This window comes from Poromitra crassiceps, assembly GCF_964638095.1.
Source record: "Poromitra crassiceps genome assembly, chromosome: 7".
In the NCBI taxonomy this organism is placed as follows: Eukaryota; Metazoa; Chordata; class Actinopteri; order Beryciformes; family Melamphaidae; genus Poromitra; species Poromitra crassiceps.
Genome location: NC_139628.1, coordinates 38,237,311 through 38,250,845, shown reverse-complemented (window position 1 = coordinate 38,250,845; position 13,535 = coordinate 38,237,311). Strand labels below are relative to the sequence as shown.

Sequence of the window (13,535 nt, the reverse complement as noted above, 5' to 3'; positions counted from 1 at the left end):
TGAGACATGTTGAATTGTCAAAAATTTGGTAAAATGCTCCTCATCAAAACATGAGATTAACTAGAGTGAACATCAGTCTGCAAGATGGTCTGAATGAAATGGCTCATAGATGGCAGTGGAAAAACTGCTTTTAAAAATGGTTGTTTCACGCAGCACTATCATTTTAACTGCCCCGGCTAAATTACTGGCTTCCGTAGGAGGCCTATCATATCTTCAGATCTGCAATCGAACGTTGGAGACGGGTAGGAGAGCATTTTGAACAGCCGTTCCCCCCTATTGCCTTATGGAGCAGAGTGTGACCGCAATACTGCATGTGTAGCATACGGAGTACAGTAGTAGGGTCACTTTGGGGCTAAGTCAATCTTAAACTGACTTGATTAGGAAGACGAGTACCCTCTATAGTTTCACAGTTAGTTTTTGTCTTCGAAAACAAAAAGGATTTTAAATTGTCAAATTATAAATGATTCAAAACCAAATAGTACAGCATATATGAAGCAATGGGATGGATACTAATTTTCTACATTCAACTTTGCTGTATTACCTTTCCACGTCAATGTTGTACTAAAAGCAGAATCTCAGTCAACTGGATTAATATTAAGTCACCTACTTTAGAGGGCTTGGGTGGAGACTTCTGGGCTGTAATGACTTTGTTCAGTGAATTCACTGTGAAATGAAAGTACAGGAAAGGGTTTGCATTTGTCCTTAACGTGGGATACTCTACAGTTTGTAGACTACAACCCACTACCATTATTTCATATAATGGGCATTATGGGCCTACTCGGCATGGTCCGAGACAAAGGAAAATAATGTCACCTTCTTTGCTGGGAGCCCTCCTCAGGGACTGCTGTATAGCAAGGCTCTCACGCTCACTCTGCAACAGGTGAGAACAGGACGCCAGTGATTTCACATAAACACTAGATGGCAGCAGAGAGGCATGAACAGGGTTCCCACATCAAATTGAATAATTGCCACGTTTCCAGGCAGGCCCAATTCCCTCAAATTCAAGGACCCAGCACGGCATAGTTTGAGACACATATCAAGGTTAATTAGTTACAACACTGATCATCTTTAGTGTAATGAGAACTAGGCTACCTGGCTTCTCAGACAATTTAAATTAGGCTTGAATGTGCGAACAATTCCCATTTACTGTGCTGTGTTAACCCTATTTACCAATAAGTAAAATAAATGTCAAAATAAGTTACATTTATATTCTTGCACAAAATAAATTCAAGCCGTTTCAATGACCCATGTAGCCTATTTAGGCTATGTCCAACAACTCACCTTCATGGCAATTGAAACGTCGCATGCAGATTCCGCTTCTGCTGCGCAAAGCAAACACAACAAGTTAGAAATCCCAAACGCTTTGCCCATGGCATGCAACCATCATTCATCATGTAGCCTATACAACAGCTATGAGCGCGCTCACCGTTTATTAAATCCCATCGCGTGTTTTGAAGAGAGAGGGGCATCTTCATCAACTCCACTCTGAAGACCCTATCCACCGTCGCCAGCATATTCTCCATTTTGCCCTCCATCTCGTTCATGCGTTCTTGGGCTGCAAGGAAATCAGTGCGTTTCAATCAGGACAATTAGACCAGACAGACAGCATGCGTTGAAGTGTTGAACTTCATATTTCAACAGCTGCAGCTCCAGACCTTGTTTCTCGAACTGCTGAATAAACAGAGCCAGTCTGCGTTCCCGCACATTCTCCCCCGACCCCGAGTTTCGCGTCCGTCTAGGCATCTTGATCTCTCTTGCGCTCTCGTCTAATCGCGCTGTCAGAGGCAGTAAAGTAGGCCTACCGTAAACGCACACCTGCTGTGGCCACTGTCAATTACCAGTAAACGCACACCTGTGGCCACTGTCAATTACCAGTAAATGCACACCTGTGGCCACTGTCAATTAATCAACAAACAAACCGTGTCACTGGGTGGCAATGGAACCTATGCAGCCTGAGCTTTGGGAGGCTTGAGTGTCTGACTCTAGTCGGCTGACCCTGTTTAGATTTTAAAAACTGTGACAGTTCACACAACTTTAACACGACAGGTCTATAATTATACATCAAACTCTTGAGCTAATTCTGCTCTCAGAATGTCAAAATATAAGCATGTGATATGTGACATACAGTATGTATAGTTTTTGAGATATTATGTTTGGCACAACTCATACTAGTTAACTGCCGCAGGGTTCCGCATGTCTGGGTGGCAAGTGACATGATGATTCGTCATATTGCTTGCAAGGACATTCCACCGATACCTTACCAATTTAAAATACACGTTTTATTGAACATCTGCATTCTTTTTCTTTATGGAGCCGCAGAGAATAACCTTATTTATTTCTTCTTCGTTAAGTATAGCCTACTAAGAGGAAATAACTTCATATGTCGAGGGTGACAGATCAGATCTTGTAGCTTCACGCCATATTCTACATTTCCTATAGGAATAGTGTTGGTGTTCCTAATCAGTCACATCATTGTAGTTCTTTTCAAACCAGCTGGCAACACTCACCCACCTTGGCTGGGTCTGACACGGGGTACTTGGAAATCTGGGAGTTGACCCCCAGGGAGGGGCCAAGTCCTGGGCTGTGTGGTCTGAGGCCCGAGTGGTGCCCAGGGCCACCAGTAGCCTGAAACAGAGCCTCCTTGTCCTGTACCGACTGGCCACAGACAGACATAAGTACTGACCTAGTAAGCCTTGGCCTACAGATCAGTGCAGGCAGCTGGTATAGTTGAGGTGGAGGAGTGGCCAAGGTGATGTGGATATTTATTTGCTCCAAGTATGAGCCAGTATTGCTCTTAAACCACCTAGTATGAAATGTGATCTGTCATGCAATTCATATGGTTTAATTGTAACCATACTTCATATAATTGGCTTCATGTAAACCTTGTTCCAAATCTTTTGGTTCCAGCTTCGTTTGCCATTTTCATATGTTAATTTCTGCATTTGTTCAACATGTCTAAACCTATATTCATGGGTCTGGCAGCATGTATGTACCCAGACGGACCCCACAGCCCAGTCATGCATAATGCCTCTGGCCTGGCCATCGCCGGCGGAGGCATAATCATTTCAAATCAGAACAGAAGGAATGTTTTCAACATTTCTTTTATTGCAGCATTACAAATTTACTTAGACTTCTGGCTCTGGGCCTGTGCCTTGAGCACCTTGACGACAATCTTCTGCTCCTCAATCAGGAAAGCACGCTTGATCCTGAAACAGAAAATGAAAAAAACATTTAGAATAAATTGCGTTGCAATTAGCCATCAAAACTCCCCTGGAAGAAACGGAAATGACTGCATTCTTGACCTTTGCCACCATTTCATTTGTGACATAAGAATACCATTTTCAATTAGAAGTTTAGACCAGGGGTTGGGGCTCCAAACAATTTCATTGGAGGTTCAGTGAATGGCAGTGAAAAAAACATTACAATATTCCATTAAGTTATCAAAAGGAGGTCACATAGAATAGCCAAAATGTGTGTGATTTGGTTAGTTCAGTCATTTTGGGAAATCTTACTGTTTTTTCCACTTTCCCAGAGTCAGAAAGAAATAGCCTACATGCCTTCAGGCAGACCTTTTTTATTTATGTATTTGGTGTAGTCTTAAGTATGTCAACAGCAATATTACCGGGCTATCTTGGCTCAATTGTTGAGTGGCAATGGGATCAAATAACAATCATGATGGAGGGGGGGGTGATTTGTCCAAGTGTCAGCATCTGAGGGGAGGCCCACAGTCTCAAGACTTTGAAAAACCCCTATTTAGACTATCATGTTGGCCAAAGTAAAAATATTGTTGTTGGTGTTTTGCAAAATCAGATATCCAGTACATAAAAACAGAAATACAGTGGACAGCAGCAACAAATTGACACATAAAATAACTAGAACGACCGCACCGCGGATATATGCCTCCGCCAACAAGTCAGCAGTCGACATTGCATGTCTGTCCAGACATTTGATGTTTGAGCCAAATGTGAAGAAATTTGGTCAAGGTGTTACTGAGATATGACGTTACAGAGCTTGAAAATGGCGTTTGTGAGGTCACAGTGACCTTAACCTTTGACCACCAAAATCTAATCAGTTCATGCTTGAGTCCAAGTCGACGTTTGAGGCAAATTAGATGAAATTCCGTCAAGGCATTCCTGAGATCTCACGTTAACGAGCATGGATCGGTCGTGATGTCACAGTAACCTTGAACTTTGACAACCAAAATCGAATCAGTTCATCCTTGAGTGGAAGTTTGAGGCAAATTGGAAGAAATTCCGTGCAGGCGTTAAGATATCGCGTTAACAAGCTTGAAAGTGGCGTTCGTGAGATCAGTGACCTTAACCTTTGACCACCAAAATCCAATCAGTTCATGCTTGAGTCCAAGTCAACGTTTGAGCCAAATTGGACGAAATTCCGTCAAGGCGTTCCTGAGATATTGCGTTAAAGAGCTTGGAAATGGGGTTAGTGAGGTCACAATGACCTTGAACTTTGACCACCAAAACCTAATCAGTTCATCCTTGAGTCCAAGTTGATGTTTGAGGCAAATTTGATGAAATTCCGTCGAGGCGTTCCTCAGATAACGAACATCGGCCGGACATACGGACAACCCGAATCCATAATCCCTCCGGCCTGGCTATCGCAGGCGGAGGCATAAAAATGGCTCAAGAACTTTCAGTCATTATCCTAAAGCACTAATTGTTGCCTGCAAGCCAAAATGACGAGGCAAAACAGCTTACTTGTCAGTAAAAGTTGTTTCAATAGATGCTTCTCTTACCTGTCGCGCACACACTTGGCACACATGGAGCCACCGTAGGCCCTGCTGACGTGCTTCTTGGTCTTGGAGAGCCTCATCAGAACCTGAGGTCTAACAGCCCGGATCTACAAGACAAGAGGCAGAAACCACGATGAGAACAGAGCCAGGTGTCATCCCATACGATTTCAGAGGGAAGCAAGGACAAAAATCACAAGGACAGAAGGGAGTTAGTATAGGAGACAAAAAGTACATTACGGTAATTTCATGTGCAACAACCGTCGTCGGACACAACAGCTTAGTAAGTAGTAGTTCCCTCTTTCACTGCAACTGACGAGTGTGGAATTTAAGTTGGATGTAGTTCTTTTGTGCAAAAAAGAAAAAAAGAAAGCTGTCTAAGCGGCCATGTAAAGGTAAAGTCCCAACGATTGTCACACACCTGAGTGTGCAAAATTTGTTCTCCGCATTTGACCCATCCCCTGGGGGAGCGGTGAGCAGCAGCAGTGCCGCGCTCAGGAATAATTTGGTGATCTATCCCCCCAATTCCAACCCTTTGATGCTGAGTGCCAAGCAGGGAGGCAATGGGTCCCATTTTATAGTCTTTGGTATGACTCTGCCGGGGATCGAACTCACAACCTCCCAGTCTCAGAGCGGACACTCAAACCACAAGGCCACTGAGCTGGTGACAGGTTGACAGGAAGCATTTTCTTCAGGTCAGAGTACTTCGGAAATCATGTCCAGAGCGCTTCCAAAGTGCACAGACAGGGGGTGTGGTGCAGGGAAGAGCAGTGCTCCTAGCGCGTCCACTAGATTCAATTCGACGATGCATTTTATATTTATATTTTGAGTAATTAAGATAGTATGCAGTCATAAGCCGGCTTAATAATGACGATGTGACAGAAAAGTAAGTATAATAGTCTATAGTATATAGTATAATAGGCCTATTCAGTGTGCGCACCGGGTGTAGTAGTAGTAATAATGATAATAATAATACATTTGTGTAATTTCGTTTTCTAAACAAATCTAATTTTTTGTTTTTATAATGCATTTGCACTGAAAGGATTTGTTTAATATTTGTGAACTTCATTTTCATATATTTTTTAAGTTATTGTTCATATTGTGCTTAATTTATTAATTAAAAGCGATAATAAAGTAGCCTACCATCCTCATGTTCATTCAGGGATACTATGATGACAGTGGTTTGGGGCCCCCACTAAGATGTTGCATAGGGCCCCAAAAGGCCCAGAAACGGCCTTGGCCCGCCGCGGTCCCTCTCTCTCTCTCTCTCACCCCATATGTGACAGGCAGACGAGGCAGGGATGTAAAGCATTCCTCATTTCTCAGCACATATACGCGGTGTTTTTTTTTTTTTTTAAGGAGTCCTGGTCGAGGTGTATGCTTGTTGTAGGCTACATGCTTTGCAGTATAGCGTTAGTTTTCCGTCCCGTTCAAAGACGCAGGGGTACCTCGATGACTTGACAAATCATTTCCTCGTCCTTTGTTTCTGTGCGGGCGGACGCGGTTCTTGTTCATTGAATTATCATCTTGCAGCTCGATTTGTGATGTCGATGCTGACGCAAGGTTAGCGACAGCGTTGTTAGTCGGGGCTTGCCTTGGACCCAGCCAGACTTCATCTGCTTTTGACATCTTCACGGTGCGTCTTGCAGCCGCGGTGATTGTGTGCGAGCAGCCACCTGTCCGAGTCAGTAGGCTACTTGTTAAACACACAGCACGTGCAGCATGCATCATGTAGGTTCCGACTGGTAATTAGTAACATCGTTCCGATTGTAACAGCAATAAAATGTTACATTATGTCACTCACAAGTATTAAAACATTTATTTGGTGTAGGGATGTTCATTTTGAAAATTTTCCAAAATCGATAATCGGTGAGAATTAACGATCAATTATCGATTATCGATTTTATTAATACTTAGAAAATTTTCAATATTTTCAATTTTTTTTTTTTTTTTTTTTTTTAACAAAATGAATGCCTATGGCAGAAAATACGAAAGACAACGTGTTCTCCTCAATGAACTCTTTATTTCAATGTGTCTCCTCTCCAACACTGCTGTCCCCGGCGCATGCCGGTGTGAATTTCTCATGTTTAAAACAGTTTTGTTGGCACAAAGGCCCGTGCCCAGCCAGAAAACTAGAGACTATATGAAGCTCCACCTCACGTTAGTCGGCTGTGCAATGGAGTGGGGCGAGGAGGAACGATTTCCACCCAAACCTAGTCCAAAAAAAAAAAAAAAAAAAAAAAAAAAATTTTTTTTTTTTTTTTTTAATAATTAAAAAATCGATCCAAATGCCACAGGATCGATTCCAATCCTTAACGATCGATTATCGATTTTCGATAATTGATGAACATCCCTAATTTGGTGTATATTTTGCTGTTTGCTGCTGTACATATTGTGGCAGCCTGTGCATGCTGAAATGCAGCCCATCAAGTATAGAAACGATAGTTCAGAAAGAGGACAAATAAAGGATTTAATTTATTTATTTTCCTGTCAACCACTTTATGTGAAGCACTTTGAATTGCCTCTGTGTATGAAATGTGCTATACAAATAAACTTGACTTATTTCTGTGCATATGCACCTCAGATATGTAACATTCACATGCATAAATGTCAGACTGGTCAGGAGGACTAGGGATGTGTGCAACTACTCGGTTAAACGTTTTAAATGTCCGCTATGTCGCCAAATCGGCACCAGAAACACTAGTGTAGTCTGTTAAACTAATTAGCCAGGGTGGTAAAAAGTAGCAACGGACAGAGATGACAAAACCAGCACAGTTTGGCAGTATTGTGATCTAGTCTAGATGTTGTAGGCTGTGTCAGATAAAACTAAAAACTGGCATATAGGGGTGCACCGATCACGTTTTTTGCCACCGATCACCGATTGCCAATCACCTATGAGAAATATCTGCCCAACCGATCATCGACCGATCACCGATATACTGTATATATATATATTTATTTTGTAAGCAGCTATAGCAGTCTATTATAGAACAGTTTCCATTTTACATATAGGCCTACATTTCATGCATCAAATTGAAAGTGCAGCACATTTTCTCTTTTTTCTACATCAATATTTTATACTGTGTAGGCTAAAGGAAACCGCCAACATGATTTTTTGTGTGTGAGATAATTGGAGCACAAGACTGTGTTGAACTAAATGGCTAGTAGTTCAGTCCCTCAGTTCAGTTTATAAAAGAACAAAAATCGTTCCACTTCGGGATTTCCATGTTACCAGTTCAATGCAGTTCAGTTCACTCAACAAAAATACTCCATTTTCCGTGATTTCCCTGTTACACAAGAAAAATAACTTCGACCCAAGGAAACTATTTTATCGATTAAGCTAAAGCGGCTAAAGCTAACCGGAGCTATTAACGTTAGGAGGATACACGCAAATATGGATCAAACACGGACTTAACAGCATGCAAATGCCTCAGTAGGCGGGAGGACTGGAGGTAACTTCTCTCTGCTGAGTCTGCTGTAATCACCAGCTGATTTGTGTGATTCAAAGATGCAAGGGGTGTGTTGACAGTCTGGTGTGGTGTGTGGAGCTGAGTAGTGCTGCACGATTAATCGAATCGCAATCGCAATGTCAGCACGTGCGATTACATAACCGCAAAAGTGTGCGATTATTTTATTTTTTTCACGTCTTTTTGAGTGTGTGTGTGTGTGTGTGAGAGTGAGAGCCTCCTCTAAACTAACGTTACACGCGACGCAGCAAACACACGTTTCTCTGCCATCACACTGGGCATCAATACTAGCGGGAGACTTCTCCCATGCACTCCCGCAAATAAGTAATGTTATGTGCAGCAAGGTTATCTACCGAGAGGGCGAGAGAGAACATCCATGATCGCTAACAGCAAGCTATGCTAATAACTAGCTAGCCGTTCGTTCAGAAACGCATGTAAACAGCCTTGTGATCAATGAGAACGTCAGTAAAATAAGGAGAGAGCTGCAGGTGCTTATGCAGAACTAGTGTGCGATTAAGTGCACAGTGGGGATGACCAGCTGTGATGAAGAATATAACGAGATTAACAAGGTTGATAGCAAAACACTGTCGCAGCTGCCAGCACTGGCAGCATCACCTCCAGGCTAGCTAACTAGCCTGTCACATGACGCCTTCATGGTCCCTCGTTAAAAGTCTGCAGATGCACGTTCTCACCTCTCTCTCTCTCAAGAAGCGTCACGTGAGTGTGGCGTTTAAGGCCATCTGTCGCTACAAAATAAATAAACGGGGTGTATCATTCATTAGTATTGCTGGACAGACATGTGACTAACTTTGCAACTTTGCTGAGCCATCTTCTATGTGCTGTAACACAGTGCAGTTTCTATTTGACTGGTGTTTCTTTTTTACATGTTTGGGACAGGCAAATGTCTCAAAATGTTTTATTTTTTTGTAAAGATAATTTAATTTCAAATTGTTTTATTTTTTTAGTTTTAATATATTTTAAATTGTAACATATTTCATGTATTTTAGTCTGTGATATGTGAAACCGTGGTATTTTTGTCCAAGGTTATCATACCGTCAAAAACTCATGCCGGCACATCCCTAGATACCTCTTGTTTATTATATTGCAATCACAATCGCAATATTGTCCACCCTAATCGCTAATCGCACCTTTTCCCCAAATCGTGCAGCACTAGAGGCGAGTACACTGACGAAAGCAAAGCGTGTGCATTGCAACACAATGATATAAACGTTAGAGCACAATACGAAAGTTAAAGGATAGACATTGAAGACATGAAAATGGGCTGCCTCATGTTTCTCACATGCAGCATGATCGGCTATGCAATCGGCGACAATAAAGTAATATCTGCAATCAGCAGATCCCATATTTGAGGTCAAAATCAGCCGATACAGATTGCGTGCCGATCGATCGGTGCACCCCTACTGGCATATAACCACTCGACCGGAGCAATGCGTAACCACATTCAGCACAGGCATGTCTACGTTAACCTGAAAGGACAGCCGGCTGCTGGTGCTAGCTAGCACTGCTAGTTAGTCACACTCAGCTAACCAAATATGACATTGTATGAACTAGTATTTATTTTTGACAAGATGTGGCTGCGCTTCCTTGACAAGTTGCGTTAACGGTGACCAATGGCATTGATTCATGACACGACGCTATGCCCCCCCCCCCCGTTATAAATGTTGCATGCACCTGACAATTTATATAATAAAATATAATACTTGGCATTTGGCGATACAATATATTGCTACACAAAATATTGCATTACTATTAGGGGTGGGGGGGGGAAATCGATACACCATAGTATCGCGATATTTTGCGTGACGATATTGTATCGATATTATTAATTTTTTTTTGCAGGCCATGCCATGCCACTGGGCATCCAGGGGCAAAAACAAAACAAAACAAAAAAAGACTGCATGTTTTACTTCCGGTGAAGTCAAGGAAAAGGTAGGAAAAGGAATTAGACAATATATCGAAATATCGCAATATTCAATATATCTTACTATCGTATCGTGACTCAAGTAACGTTTTAGTATCGTATCGTGGGCATCTGGTGATTCCCACCCCTAGTTACTATACTGTATCAATCCCCCTCCCCTCCCTACTGGGCAGCTGTGCAGCCAGCTTTTTGTATGGAAAAATGCCATATGTAGCTGTGGTCAGGGAGGACCCGCCATCATATTTTAAGTAGACCACATGACTGTTTAGGTCTGACATTTTAAGAAAGCGCCAATATCGGCTCAACACCTCTCTAACCATGCTGATAACAGGCCAGCCTTTCGGCCCTCAATGCAGTGATGAGGAGAGGAGATAGCTATGCATGCACCATGGAAGACAACGAGTTAAACCACCTGCAGTGTGCTGATGGAGGGGAAAGAAAGAAGAGCCTTAACCAAAACAAGAGACAGCGTTCACTTACTCCACGCAGCCTCCCGGGGCAGATGCCGCATGCCGACTTGGGGGCTTTGCCGACCTTCTTGGTGTACAGGTAAACAATGCGGTTACCAGGTGTCCGGGACCTGTGGGCCAGCAAGCAAAACACCAGACATGTGTTCAGCCTCGGCTACAGACACAAACTGTTCTTGGCTGTGCTGCCAGTAAAGCCAGCCTGACTAGCATGCAACATTGCCATGAAGCTAGAAACAGATGACTTACAGTCTAGTTTTGTTGGAGGCTGTATTGTAGGACAACCTACGACGGTAAGTCAGGCGCTGCACCATCTTGAACCTGTAATAGTTAGAGAGCACAACCATTAAACAGCGAATTAATACGAACAAACTCCTGTCAACATACTAGTTATGCTAAAGCTACTATGGCCCAAGACGTTAGCCTGGACTGGAGACAACTAGCAGCGAGCAAAACATTAGCCATAATAGATGGAGGGGTTGCTTATTTTGGGGAAACGTTACAACTACTGTGTTTATTTTATTTATTTATTTAAAGCACATTCGCCGCCGGTATGGTAACATATAACGTTATGACGTTCACTCGTTACAGGGCGAACGGCATATTTTTGGGGGACCGAGAAACAGCAGCGAAATCATATCACCGGGAAGTCACAAACTCATCCGATATTCACATCAACTTAATCGACAGTTATTCTTTGTCGTATCATCTCTATAAATGAACCACATTAGATTATAGAATTAAGGATTACAACGGATTTGTTAGACATCATTTTTTAGAGTAAAACGGGAGCCGCCATACCTGCTATCACCGTAAGCGGAAGAGGAAGAAGCCAGGCGGGTGTCAAAGTTTAAGATCCTCCATGCCGCCTATTTAACACACTGCCCCTGCTGGTGCTGCAGTGTTCCTGCATGCAGTAGTACATGATCAACTTCATAATTTGTCTTCATAATATGAAGACACATTTTCCTTGTTTCTCTCATTTTATTCTCATTATCTTAATTTGTGTAGTTCCTTGAATTATCTTCTGAAATTATCAAATTCAGTGTAATAACAGTTGTTTAGCATTTAAAGTCATAAGTATGTGGCATACAAATAAATAAATAAATAAATAAATAAATAAATAAATAAATAAATAAATAAATAAATAAATACAATAAAATAAAGATGTCATGTCTGGAATAGCAGAAGAACGAAGCCTTCCCATCCAAAATCAGGGCATTTAATCCAATTGTAAAGAAATACAGCTAGATAGTTTGGCCATTAGATGGCAGTAACATATAATTTTCTGCAGTTCTGATGCATGGAAACCTCCCAGTCCCAACCACATTCTCCAGTCTCTTTTGTTCAGCTCACTGATTTGGGGAAACTATCTCATTCTCTTCTCATACACTGTTTGTTTGCAATGACATGGGCTATACATTACATAAAATGCATCAGGTTATGATGTATATATTTTGAATGGCATCAGGCAGAGGGACTAGGAGACTATCCTTCAACCAGAGGACCTGGGTGCAAGCTGTCCGTGACCTCTGACCTCCCTGTGGAGCGGGGTAGATGATTTATTCTAGTATCAAATGACATTACAGCCCACACACACACACACACACACACACACACACACACACACACACACACATACACTCACACATACACACCCCCACACACACACACACACACACACATACATATATATATATGGGTCCCACTCCCATCCTTGTAAATATGTTACCTTGATGAAGGCCTACATCATTTTTCTAACCCCGGCCCATACCTAATTTAAACCTAACAAATTTTCCCTTATGCTAAGATGGGCATTTCCTGTTTTCATTTCTAATGTGTTTGTGTGAACTGTACTTGTGAGGACCTCATTTGACCTGTATATACCGGTATATACCTGGTATGTGTTCACACACACACACACACACACACACACACACACACACACACACACACACACACACACACACACACACACACACACACACACACACACACACACACACACACACACACACACACACACACACACACAGGGCATAATACATTTCAGCAGCGTCTTTTTAATTCACATATTTTGAAAAATCACTATTATATCGGTCACAACTAAATATCAATCAATTCCAACACAATCAAATTATTTTAATTCATGTTCTTGCTCCTGCAGTCTTTGATTCAGACAGGACCTCACTGACAATTGTGAAAGTTTATGCCAGAAATATAGCTCTCGTAATTCCCTGGCCTATACTATAGAAAGCTGACATTGCAATTTTGCCTTTATTTGCCTGGGGGCAATTTTGCCTTTATTTGACAGGACAGTAGGAAGACAGGAAAGGTGGGAAGAGAGAGGCGATGACATGCGGCAAAGGACCACGGGTCGGATTCGAACCCGGGTTGGCCGTGCAAAGGACTACCGGTAAGCCTTTGTGCAGGGGTGGTAAACTCAATTTCATCCCGGGCCACATCAGCATTATGGTTGCACTAAAAGGGCCGGTTGTGTAACACGATATAAATGTATAGCCTATTGTTATCATATTACATAATTGCCTCTGATTCGATTATTATTGGTTTTCAGTAATAACTTAATAGTTACTAACTAGCTCTGAAAGTAGAACTATATAGGAAAAATAATGGCAAACAGACAACTAGTAGCCTACAACTATTAGAACAAATTAGAATTAGAATGGTATTGCGCAAATCGTATTCATTGCTAGCTCTCGAGCGCCACATAAAATTAGGTGTCAGACTGGATTTGGCCCGCGGGCCTTGAGTTTGACACATGTGCCTTAGTGGTACCAGGTGAGCTACCGCGATGCACCGACATTGCTGAAATCTGGTATCAGTGACAGATGAGGCTATCTAAATAGAGTTTCAATCTCAATGGCAATGCAACTGTGAATTACTTATCTAGA

General features: G+C 42.1%; 1 protein-coding gene across 1 annotated transcript; it reads right to left on the bottom strand.

Annotated features, from left to right (window-relative positions):
* Positions 1-3,083: 3,083 nt before the first annotated feature.
* On the bottom strand, positions 3,084-11,488 carry rpl34 (ribosomal protein L34). Its single transcript, XM_083639621.1, has 5 exons — positions 11,425-11,488; positions 10,873-10,944; positions 10,637-10,736; positions 4,754-4,857; positions 3,084-3,206 (listed from the first exon to the last, which is right to left on the bottom strand). Exons 2-5 carry the CDS (start codon positions 10,935-10,937, stop codon positions 3,122-3,124), a joined length of 354 nt encoding a protein of 117 aa, XP_083495747.1. The 5' UTR covers positions 10,938-10,944; positions 11,425-11,488; the 3' UTR covers positions 3,084-3,121.
* Positions 11,489-13,535: the final 2,047 nt, after the last annotated feature.

Coding starts and splice junctions, on each gene's coding strand:
- rpl34 (XM_083639621.1), bottom strand. CDS start 10,937: ATGGTGCAGCGCCTGACTTACCGTCGTAGGTTGTCCTACAATACAGCC. Junction 10,737..10,872: donor GCCTCCAACAAAACTAGACT/GTAAGTCATCTG, acceptor GCTGGCCCACAG/GTCCCGGACACCTGGTAACC. Junction 4,858..10,636: donor GCCCCGGGAGGCTGCGTGGA/GTAAGTGAACGC, acceptor CTTGTCTTGTAG/ATCCGGGCTGTTAGACCTCA.